Raw genomic sequence first — 13185 nt, 5'->3', positions numbered from 1 at the left:
CAGCCAAGGCTTAAATCTATTAGTATTGTTTAAAGAATGACTTAGCTAATCAGAGCATATCATCAATTGTAATAATCAAGTTATAAAATTCACTGATGAAAATAAGGTGTTATTTGTGCAAGTTTAAAGTTGGATGATAGCAAGATGTTGCATTCAATACACAAAGATGCTGTCATTGGAAGCCTTCTTAATGTGTCAAGTTCGACATGAGGTCAGGCCCATGTGGTGTGTTGAGTCTTATAGATAACATCCATGCATGATATCAACGCATCATTTTTGGTTCACCAATAATTTTGCCCTTCTGAATTAGTCCAAAAGTAGGTCCATTTCAAGATCAATTGAGGTTATGCTAATAAGGGTGTGTTGAGTGTATCAATACTTTGTAGAAAACATTATTGATGTCATATTTAAAACGGGTCATTTTGGTTTAACTTTGTACTGACCCACAGACAAATGAAAGAAAAAAAGTACAGATCAATCACTATATGCCCCATGTCTGGATCAGTAGATGCTGGGGGGGGGGGGGGGGGGTAAACAATGCACATGTAGTTTTATATCATATTGGACAAAATGTTTTTCGTCTGAGCTGTTTTGTCCATGGACAGACAGACAGGAAGACCGACAAATTTCAATGGTGAAATTGGTACACCCTCCTCTATTATGAACTTTAAGACAAAACCACCGCAAATCCTTAAAAGCTAGTCACCTAAATCGTGCCATTGCCTTCCTTTTTGTTCTTTTTTTGACTTTTTAAGGACCAACATATAATAAGATTTTTAACACTGAAATACAAGTAAATCCTCCCCTCAATGTGTTCTTGATTTTTGCTAAGAAGAGAATTTTTTTTAACGAAAAAAATATCATAAAAGCTAAAGTGTCGTCCCTGATTAGCCTGTGCACACTGCACAGGCTAATTCGGGATGATACTTTACCCACATGCATTAAACCCCCTTTTCAAAAAGTGTGGCTCAAATATAACATCTAGTACAACCATTACCATTTTCAGCCACGTGACGATACAGTCATTGTGGTAATGGTGATCACAGGGTAGCTTCTTCACTTCATCATTCAGGTGAAAATCATCCATGCATACTGAACATTGTAAAATATCATCTGAAATGTAGCACACTTAACATGGTAAAACACCTTTTTAAAATTAAATGTTGCTATTTGAACATTGTAAGACTTCAGAAATACAGCACACAAAATATTGTACTCCAGGGGGTAAGAGAAAATATTATAGAAGCAAAACAACAGCACAGCATAACGGGTGCCATGCTAGGCTTTTTTTTAGAGGTCACAGTGACCTTGACCTTTGACCTAGTGACCCAACAAGAGATGTGTTTGTCAGAAACACAATGCCCCCTACTGCGCCGCATTGAAATAAAATTTCTATTTATCATTTGGCAGGTATAGAAATCATCTCCCTTTAAAGGTTAGTACTTCCCTTGAATTTTGTCCAATCCAACCGGGGGCGGGGGGGGGGGGGGGGGGGGGGGGGGGGGGTTGGGGAGGGTCTCACAGTCAATTATGACCATGTCAGACATTACTGACAACCAAGGCCTGTGGTTTAAAAGAGAGCATAGCTTGAGTTGATCATGTATCTATGGACATAAGTCCACAGGTATGTAATGAACATCAAAGAAATTATAATTATATCATTTAAAAATCAAAGCGCTGAAGGCACTGAAGATGTTCGCTATTGCATAATTTAACACTCAATTCATTTTTGAAAATCAATCGCAAGTTTGAAATTAACACACGCCATTCAACTTTATAAAGTGTGTGTCATAGCGCACAGGTGGAGTTTTGTGTGCACTTTTTATCATCCTTATTATTTCATAGAAATAACTTAGACAAAATAAAAACAACATGCTTTTTGGAAGTTCTGAAAGCATAGAAAGAATGATGAAAATGGTAATGATAACTTAATATAAAGAAAATTTGCAGTCACCATCATATTAAAGGAATATTTTTTTCTAATATCAAATGACTATCTCACCAAGAATATAAATTCATAATGAAAGTTCCGTGTACAAAACTTTTGATTTTTGACACCATATACAAATTCAAAATATACAATAATCTTCGTATCTTGTATATGGAGGAATAAAAGTATATAAACATTGCTGTTTATGCTTTACTTGTTACCCGAGCAGTTCACACGGTGTCAACAACGCTAACATAAACATAGGTATAGAGCACTAATGCGCTTTTAGGCGTAACTGTTTCAGTTTTCATCTTAGTGACTTTTACATAACGCCAACAGACACGCATTATTATTTTCGAATATTTAATAAGCTGATTTGAGATACAACCTCTGAATTTTTGCTACATCACTGCGTATGTGCTCAATTCAAAGGATGTAGCACTATTCAGTGTAAGGAATTCCGGACTACTCTCTGTATGCTCAAACGACACAAATTGTGGCCCTGTTACAATTACGCGTTACAATCCATCTCGCAGAATTTCACTTTCGCCTCCAAGATGAGAAAACAATCATTAGCGAAAAAGTATAGTGTCACGATAAGAGAAAATCGTTTAATTATCATACCACAATGTTTGCCGTACTTGGTCAGCACGTCTGGAAATCATTCTTTAATGTGTGGATAGGCTGCCATTATTAACAAGTTTGCTATTTTCAATTCAATTTTGTATCAAAAAGCATTGTTCTTAAATGTGGCATTTTCAATTCGCAATGAGATTTGTAATGACCATCGTCATGCTAAAATGGGTCTTATTCCATATCATGCGCTCATCATATAAATAGCCCACTCAGCTATCCCTCCTTCTGGTAAGGAGAAACATAACATATTGAATGATTTTAAAGCGAACAGCATCGCCTATGGCCTGACTGCGCAAAAGCACATGTTGGGTTTAACAAACGCTTGCCGATACGCTTAAGACCCATTTTCGCATGACGGCGCTATTAAGGTGTGATTTAAATGTGTCGAAAGAAAACTGCGTTTAAATAAAATATAAACATACGATATATTTCCATAGTGAAGAAAGATACTCATAACAAGGCATATGAGGACACATATGAAGTGCTCTCCCGTAGTATATTTTTTATTTACTCACACTAATGTGTGGTTTGACAATGCTAACACACATTTCATGCGGTGAATATGCAGCTTACAAGTGAAAAACACAACACAATAGTTTAACTTTTGTTTAATTGTATTTAATTATTAAGAAAAGTAAATTGCTAACTTTATTTCAAAGTGAGCGTATACGCCGACTACATTTTAAAAAGACATTTATTGTTATAAATATATTTAATATAATATATTAAGTTGTTTTCGGTTTTAGCGATTAAAAAGCATTTTCGAGGTTGCCTATAGTATGCCTGTAGTAATTTATGAACTCATATCCAACTGTCTATGTATTGAGAACTGTGAATATAAACAAGCTTAACCTTCTACTAACCTTCTACTATTGCATTCGTATTATTATTATAAATTGTTTGTTATATTCGGGTTTAGCAATTATGAAACTTTTTTTTTGTCTATCGTATCGCTGAAGTTAGTGTTGAACTTATGTTCAACGTTTTATAAATTGAGAATATAAATAAGCGTCAACTTTTTCCCGAATCTCTCAATTTACGACCTGTACTACGTCATTGAGTTGTATGCGAGAGCGTAACCTATTGGGTTGTTATAACCCGTAAACTTTCCTTTGTTTATCGACAGGCGCATCTATTAATAGACTCCTATCATGAATGCCAAAACACCCGCGAAAAAGAACCACGTGACCAAATAGGATGCAAATACCATGCGACTACGACTTTTATTATGTAAGAACGCTCCGCAATTCCTTTGAAGCCGGAGCCTTGTGATTGCTATTACGTAAATAATTGACCTCTAACTGAAGTAAGCAAAGGAAACGCAGCACCTAATTGACCCATTCCTTCTATGTGCGAAGGCAGATTGAATTTTACTAATGTATGGTTTGCCTATTATAACACACATTATAATGCGGTAAATATGCGACTAACAAGTAAAAACACTATAATTATTCTTTTGTTTTGAATTAAGTTATTTAGAAAACAAAATTCCAAACCTTATTTCAAAACAGCAAGACTACATTTTTTAGAGAATATTATTGTTATATTTAAATGTTTTTTAACAGTTTCAGCGATAATGAAACATTTTTTATGTTGTCTATCGTATCCCTGTAATAATTGTTGAACTCGTGGTCAACGTATTATTAATTGAGACCTGTGAATATAAACAAGCGTAACCTTATACTATTGCGTTATTCTCACACGGACTCCCCTTTGTTTATCGCCAGCCTCAGATTTATGAATGAGCTCAGCGAAAATACTACGTCAAGCACACGCAGCAGAAAGTGGACTATTTTAATCATTCATAAACAATCTCCTCCGCGACACGTGCAATACGATCATTGTTTATTGATTCTTTTCTATAAAACACCGTTCGAAAATATTGAATGTAACACGATATTAATATAATGTTTCCATTTGTGAATACACATAATTGGAGAACTCAAACCTCTTGCATAAATTATACAACTCTTACTTGCGCGGATACGCAAGCGGGTATTGGATTAATCATACCTAGGCCGTATCGACCTGAATTTCACATTAAGCACTTTATACGGTCGCTAAAGCGACCATCTAAAAAACTTTGACAAATCAATCATTTGGGTTATAAATAATCAAAATAATAAATCTGTACAGTAACTGTGAAAAGAACTTCAATTCTTGGTACGGAAATATATAATATGAGATTTATAATTATATAAATTACTTCCCTTGAAAATAATTGTCTGTAAAAATCTCTATTTTTAGTAGCAAATAATTAAAAGCCACTACCGTGACTGTAGATTCATCACTCAAAATGTGCAGCTCCATGAGATACACATGCATGCCAAATATAAAAAGAGGCTATGTTCAATATTGAATAATTTTCTCCCTTTTTAAAGGGGCCTTTTCACATATTTTGGCATTTTTTAAAGTTTGTAATTTAATGCTTTATATTGATAAATGTAAACATAAAATTTTAAAAGCTCCAGTAATAAATCAAAAATAAAATTCAAAAAAGGAAAAAAAGTAGCCCGCATCAGGGCTCCAACCAGTGACCCCTGGAATCCTGAAGTAAAAACACATAAGCCAACTGAGCTATCCTGCCAAGCATACAAAGGTGCGTATTTTATACGTTATATAAGCAATCTTCGTAGCTTCACAAAATTAAACGACAACAACAGAACTCTCCAAATTATTCAATTGTTTCGCGTTGCAACGCTTGATAATTTTTAGGTTTTTAAATCGTCAAAAGATGCATTTAATGGCTATATTAGATCATGGCAAATGTTCAGTAATACTGTTTCCTCACAAATATCAAAACTCAACCGAAAATTTGCGAATCTGAAACAACTTTTTTCAATTTTGTCAATTTACCAAACCGTGAAAAGATCCCTTTAAAGCTTATTACTTCCCTTAAATTTGTATGTTTTACCGTAGACCGTAAAGGATGACCTTGACCTTTTACCACAATGTGTTTGTCAGAAATACAATGCCGCCTACTGCGCCGCTTTGATTTATTTAAAAAAAATATATACTTGGGCAGGTCAGATAACTATGTCCATTTAAAGCTAATACTTTCCTTGACTTTGTTTTTTCGACCCTAGACCTTGAAGGATGATGTTCACCTTGAAATTTTACAACTCAAAATGTGCAGCTCCATGAGATGCACATGCATGCCAAATATCAAGGTGCTATCTTCAATATTTAAAAAGTTATGGCCAATGTTAAGGTTTTAGCATGACGCCTACGGCGGACAACGAGCTGGCTATGACAATAGCTCGGGTTTTCTATGAAAACAGCCTCGCTAAAAATGAAATTGTTTACACTTGGCTGTAGATAGTCACATGTTTCAACTGGGCTTACTAAGTCAAACCCAAGTATAAAAGGATATTTTTGTAGAGCTGTAAATATTGCTTATGAGTATATTTAAGGGTAAGTTCAGTATAATCAAGTTCATACACTTACCAACTTGTTTCTGTGTGATCTTAACAGTCGGAAGAGCTTCAATTCGCTCCTGATTGGCAGGGGGTGCCCCTGATCCCTCCAACTGGTTCAGCAGCTGAGGAAATAACAGTTATACATGAAGACATAAAGAATTTATGTGGGGAAAAAAAGGTTCATACTAAGAAATAATGGTTTAATGTAGAGATATAATGGTTCCATGTACAGAAATAATGGTCCCATGTGCAGAAATAATGGTTCCATGTAAAGAAATAATGATCCCATGTAAAGAAATAATGGTCCAATGTAAAGGAATAATGGTCCCATGTAAAGAAATAATGGTCCCATGTAAAGAAATAAATGGTCCACTGTAAAAAGATAAAGGTTTCGCATGAAGAAATAATGGGACATGAAGAAAAAATTATTCAACATGAATAAAGGTTCACATAAAGAAATTATGGCCCATGTAAAAAATAGTGGTTTTGTGTGAGAAAATAATGGTTATGCATATAGAAATAAAACTTCAACAGCTTCAAAAAATCAGTGTTTAACATAAAAACTTAAGTTCAACACACAAACATAATATGTAAATAATCATGTCAAAAGATGCAGTGGCTTTCACAAACACCATTCATTTTACAAACCGCATATATTGAGAAGTTGAAATATTTTGCACAAAATAGCTTGTGTATTGTGTTTTTTTCCAAAAATCACATGATTTTTTTGTGAGTTAATATAAAATGAAACTTTTCCTATTACAATAGCTAAGGCAACTTCAAACCTTTTCATAGGACAAAACACAAATCTGACTATTATTCAGGGGTGCCATTGAGGGGAAGTCCGAAGGGACGTATTTTAAGTCAACTGATTTCGCATAATTGTGTGCATAGCAAAGTGACAAACCTCTTAAAACAGACATACAAATTAAAAACTATTTAAATTTTAGAATAAGATTTATTTCTAACAAAATAACTTTTCTAATTTCACTAATCTATTAAGTATGCAATTTTATTATTTATTGGGGGGAATTCTGTAATGCTTGTCATTTTGTTTCCCAATCTCTATGAACAATGCTGGCAATCTTTGAGTTTTTACTTTGGCAACATAGGGTAAGCACTTTAAATTGTTAAAAAAATGACGCTTTACCATTGGGATCTGTAGTTCACTTTTTTGTTTCAAACGGAACTTGGAAGATACTACACCTTACAAGGATGGTTCATCTTCTTAACAATTGGGCCATGCTCTGAGAAAAGGAGGGTTAATGCAGTTCGCACAGGCTAATCAGGGACGACACTTTCCACCTAAATCGGATTTTGCTAAGAAGAGATTGCACAGGCAAATCTAGGACGACACTTTACGCACATGCATTAAACCCCCTTTTCACAGAGCATGGGTAAATTGGAATTGCTTCGTTATTTATATCCAAGGTTGTTTATAGCCATTCTCATTTCCCTTTTTCCCTGGTTTATCTATCAACAAGATTCATCTAGATGCGTTCATTCTTTCAATAATATCATATTTATCAGAACTACACCATTTGCAAACAAATCAGCAAACACATTTGCAAAGACCAATTGTAATGGGAAACGTGGGAAACAAAGGCCTACAACACGCTCTTAAAAAATGCTAGTAGTGCAATATGAGGATAATGCCACAAGAGTAACAGGCAGAGAGGTTTCATGTCTTTTATAGGCAGAGAGGTTTCATGTCTTTTATTGGCAGAGAGGTTTCATGTCTTTTATTGGGCAAGCATTTATTATAAAATTTGACACAGAGTCAATAACCCATTCCCCCTTACCTAAATTTTTTAATGAATTTATAAGAATCTCATGAATTACCACTGGGTCAAAAGGGGCAGCAAAATGCGCTGACCTCTCGAAAATCACACCCAAGAAACTAGAGCCTTGTCACAGACGTGACATATACCCCCACATGCCGCATTGACACAGACTATTTTTCATCCTGTCTTCACAAAACAAGAGAATCTAATTTTGGCAATTTTTAAGAATTATTATGTCATTATCATTTATAGCCATTTTGACCTTTGAACTCTTGAGTTCTTTCACATGACACGCCGTCCAATGACTGTGAACAAAATTAATGTACAGAGTCATTTTTAAATCTTACATCATATCCACGTAATTCTTTCGCGCGACACACCATACAATGATGGTGAAAAAATGTGCCAAATGATTTTAAAATCTCACAATGAACGACATAGTTATGGCCCGGACAAGCTCATTTATGACCATTTTTGACCTTTGAACTTTAAGTGTGACCTTGACCGTGGAGATATCGACGTAATTCTTTCGCGCGACACACCGTCCAATGATGGTGAACATATGTGCTAAATGATTTTCAAATCTAACAATGAACGACATAGTTATGGCCCGGACAAGCTCATTTATGGCCATTTTGACCTTTGAACTAAAAGTGTGACCTTGACTTTGGAGATATCGATGTAATTCTTTCACGCTACACACCGTCCAATGATGGTGAACAAATGTGCCAAATGATTTTAAAATCTTACAATGAATGACATAGTTATGGTCCGGACAAGCTCATTTATGATCGTTGAAATCAAAGTGCGACCTTGACCTTGGAGATATCGACATAATTCTTTCGCGCGACACACCGTCCAATGATGGTGAACTAATTTGCCAAATGATTTTAAAATTTCTCAATAAATGACAAAGTTATGGCCCGGACAAGCATTTGACCTTTGAACTGCAAGTGTGACCTTGCCCTTTGAGATATCGACGTACTTTTTTCACACGACACACCGTCCCATGATGATGAACAAATGTACCAAGTCATTTTAAAATCTAACGATAAATGACATAGTTATGGTCCGAACAAACTTTCAGTTTAAAACACACTAAGTGACCCTGTGACCTAGTTTTTGACCTGGCATGACCCATATTCAAACTTGACCTAGACATCAGCTTGATAACTTCTGACCAAGTTTGGTGAAGATCGGATGAAATTTCGGGACAAACAGACAGACCGACAGACGGACCGACCGACAAAGTGACCAATGGTAATGGGGGTATAATAAATGCAAAATCAGCTGGTTCACAGATTATCAGTTGTACACCTACCTGTGTAATAATGGCATCAAGACCTCCTGCTCCCCACACATAGTCGTTGGGGTTACTGTGCAAGGGCATCACATTTCTGAAAAACAACATTCACAGTGATTAGGCGATAACCACAACTATTCCGCTCACCGTCAAAATGTTATACTTCTGACAAGAGCACCGTATCCTTCTGACAAAAAGAAATGGCGGACGAAGAAATATCTGTAAGTGGGTGACAAAATGTTTTATTATAATACACTGCAAAATGATTGCCACTTGCGAAGCACTCCATCGAATTTCTGAACCAATATAACGTGTTTTTAAAAGTTTACCAGTCGTGAAATATTTAGCATGACTTTGAAAGTGTTAACAAAAAGTCGCGTCGCGCTCGACACCATTCGGACCTGTGAGAAAAATGTAATAATCAGATGATTGTCGATGTGTCAGACCTGATGTGACATATTACAATCATTGTATTTGTAAAAAGAACATGCCATACGAGCCTGTTAGTTTAAATATCTGTTAAAAGCCTAATTTTTTGGTGAAAACATGCATCACTTACATAAATATCCATGCACCGCGCAACACTGATTATAAACACCGTATCTATATTCCGTGTAACTGAAGTTCGTGGCACCGCTAACTTCTGCACATGGTTTAAAATGATAAGCTAGAACAAGCTATTGTGAGCTTAATTTATTTAAGTTAATCTTCCATTTATCAAAGTTACATGTCCCAGAATTGATCTTGAAAATGATGGCATACTTGCACCAAAAAAAGGTTCACTGGGATGGATTGTCTTGCTTTCCAGTACGTGGAGGGCACATGTTTAAGTCTTGTGTTTCAATTTTTCTATATTGTTGTGGTAAAATGCAAGAATTATTGATAATTATTATTTATTGATTTCAGATTCATAAACAGTAAAAAAGATGTCCAGCTACGATTATGGAAAGGTATAAGCAATGTTGGTGTAAAACTAACTGAAGGAAATAATAAATATAGTTATTTATTGAGTGTACAGTGTGATGTTGCATTGGTTACATTAACTGAAATATGAATTTAGTGTTTGTGGCCAAAACCAAAGATATATACCGAAGATGCTCTTGACTACTTATATCAGAAACAAAGGGGTAACAATTATAAAAAAACTACTTTTTGGAGACTGTCTATAGAAGTTTGTGATTGCATGTCTCCATAGATAAGACATTACAGCGCGGTCCGTTTTATCGAGATGCTAAGGGTTCGAAGCATATATAGTTATTTCCGTAGTATAAAACAAACAATTGAAAACCAAATATTTTCAAAGTACATTTTAATATTGCTTTGAAACCGTTTGTACACGTGTTTACCATCGTGATTCAAATTATGCAGCCATTATTTAACATTGTTTAAATATTTTGCTTTATATTTGTTCACAATTATGAACCCAAACTAACCACAATTTTTCTTATTAGAATAGCTTTATCATACTATCAAGCACTGAGAATAGTTGATCACACTGTCTTTCTACTGCTCTTGTGTCATAATACATGTACAAACCTTTGATGCTATTTTTTTAAGATTTTGCTGGAATTTGCGATGAGTGGCCTAGATAGTGATGAATTGATGCCTGATGATATAGTTGTTTCCCTTAACAACGACACAATAGTACATGATTAAGAGGATGCACCAGAAACAATAGCAGAGCAATATTTGTCAGCGGAAACTTGTTGTTACATACAAAATAAATAAAGTTACAAAAGTAATTGCATAAATTTGCCGAGTGTAATTTTTGAAGAAAACCTCGTAATAGCTGCGTCACTTTTTCAGACATGTTTTCTAAAATGCTAATTTGAAATAATTTCTTTCTTGATGATCTTGTTTTTTTTTTGGTTTTTCGTTTGTGTGGAGAAGTTACACAATTGTCATGGACGGCTGGGCGGCACTGATCGTTTTGTGTCTCTATGACATACGTGGAGCTGATACATGCCGGTTGACGGTCGCCTGGAGATGCGCTGGTATCATCTTCAGCACCGGGAGGAAAAAGTCTCCTTTTCTTGTTTTTTGGTTTGTTCAAACATAAATGTGAATGTCTCTTCCTTCTGAAAGAAAAAATATCAGAATAAAGCGGTGCCAAAACATCATAAAGATGCGGTGCTTTTACGACATTGTTGAGCGGTGTCCATATTTCTATAATGTCAGTGTTGAGCGGTGCATACTTGCTAACGCGTGTAAATGTAAAAATCAGTTATATTCAATCAAGCATGCAATAATGTGTTGTAAATTGATGCTTCTACCATAAAATACCGTTTAGCACAAAAATCTCTCATTTAAAATGTTTAAAATCTGCAAAAATACGATTTTTCGCGTCACGAAAGTCACTTCTTTCACGACATGCTCAAATTGTTTTCACTATTTTAAAGTGAATAGCGACTTAATTGTGATACGGTAAGCGGCAATTAGATGTAATGTATATACTTCATTTGATGGAATATCTTTTTATTATCAACTTACCTTCTTTTCTTGTTTATTCTATAATTTCTGGACTCGCCACAGAGTTTGCGGCCATGTTTTTGACAGAAGGATATGGTGCTCTTGTCAGAAGTATAAAATTTTGACGGTGAGCGGAAAAGTTGTTGTATTCGCCCTATCATCGTGACATTGGTAAAGTTTATATTTAATTTTTAAGCGAATTTGGGACCAATTTGGGCACATCACTCACAAATCAAAGGGACCATCTTATCATTTTAAATGTTCATAAAAGGTGAACACAACTTAGTAGATCATAAAATTGTTTGTGAAAAGTTCTTACCTCAGAACTTGACCCAATTATGACATCATTTTAACAAGGCTAAGATTCTGATAAATGTGCGGCAATGGAGGCTACTTTTTTTATCTTCTAGCATACATGTAGTGTTACCAACAAGACTCATCTTATAGAACCCTTTACAACTTAGATACGTATTTTGACGCATTTGTAGTCCTTAAGAAAGTTAAATTTAATTAAAGGCCTTTCTTACTAAATGGAAGAAAAGTAGACAACTTCAAATATCTCATGTTAAACCTGTCAGTCTTACAGTTTGAGGGATTTTGTAAACAATTTTTAAACAAATCAGCCATGCCCATCATGAAATGTTCTATGCATGAAAATATGACAAAGTATGAACAAATGCATGCACAGAATAATAAAGGGTGTCAACCCTTTACCACTTAGATACGTATTTTGATACAATGGTAGTCCCTTAGAAAGTTACATTTAATTTAAGACCTTTCTTACTAAATTCAAATTTTAAAGGCTTCATTTCCAACCCTTCGATACTTATGAGCAGCAAACAGCATTAAACCTGAACAGAGTGCGAGTTACTCGCAGGCTGTTCTGTTTTCATGCTGTTTGCACATAGCCATTTTCACTTTGCTTTTAAGTGGGAAAGGGTTAATCACCATGAGTAATGTATTCTACAATGGATATATTAATGGATACAAACTAGGCATACATACATTGGCAGTCTAAATCCTCCTCCCCCACCTTCTGGTTCCAGTTGATCAGAGATGTATTGGAAAAGTCTGAAAATATGTACAATTTATATTTAAGAAAATTAGCAACATGTAGCATGTTTAAGTATAAAAACACACACTGAAATATTTGTCCTAGTTAATAAAAATATTTATAATATAAGCCATGTGATGTGAAAATAGGTCTTATGCCATATGCAGTGAAGCATAATAATACTGTGCAAAGCTATCATTTAAATGTCAAATCATTCTTAAACTCTTTGAAAATTCGTATAACAGTAATGTGTCTTTCTTGAATGCACAAATTATACAGAATTAATAACTGAAAGGAAGAGTTTGACCAATTGTAAAATTGGTATATTGTACCCAGCCATTCTCCAGGATATTGATAAGGCATTGGGGTAATGCAATGCTAACAAGCATATATACTTATAATGTTTGGAAATTCAGGCACAGTGACACCCCTTTATATTTGAAAATTCAGGCACAGTGGTATCTCTATGATAAAAAGCCTACCTTTTTTTTTAATTAGGCTAAGTTTATATTACACTTTAAATTAACGGTAGAGACAGCGTTTTTTCTTCACTTCATATTTTACAGCCTGTACCTTTTTGATTGGGGAAA

The 13185-nt window shown here is 34.9% G+C and overlaps 1 protein-coding gene across 1 annotated transcript in view; it reads right to left on the bottom strand.

The window, feature by feature from the left end:
• LOC127877113 (E3 ubiquitin-protein ligase RNF115-like) overlaps positions 1 to 13185 on the bottom strand; it is a 33780-nt gene that overhangs the window by 6249 nt on the left and 14346 nt on the right. Inside the window, exons 5-8 of the mRNA XM_052422767.1 lie at positions 12547 to 12612; positions 9091 to 9166; positions 6014 to 6107; positions 998 to 1113 (exon numbers count right to left, since the gene is read on the bottom strand). Of these exons, the coding sequence (XP_052278727.1) occupies positions 998 to 1113; positions 6014 to 6107; positions 9091 to 9166; positions 12547 to 12612 (352 nt within the window). The remainder of the gene's footprint in view (positions 1 to 997; positions 1114 to 6013; positions 6108 to 9090; positions 9167 to 12546; positions 12613 to 13185) is intronic.

Source organism: Dreissena polymorpha, chromosome 4, assembly GCF_020536995.1.
Source record: "Dreissena polymorpha isolate Duluth1 chromosome 4, UMN_Dpol_1.0, whole genome shotgun sequence".
Lineage (NCBI taxonomy): Eukaryota > Metazoa > Mollusca > Bivalvia > Myida > Dreissenidae > Dreissena > Dreissena polymorpha.
The sequence above is the reverse complement of the archived record's forward strand: the minus strand, read 5'-3'. Positions and strand labels throughout refer to the sequence as shown.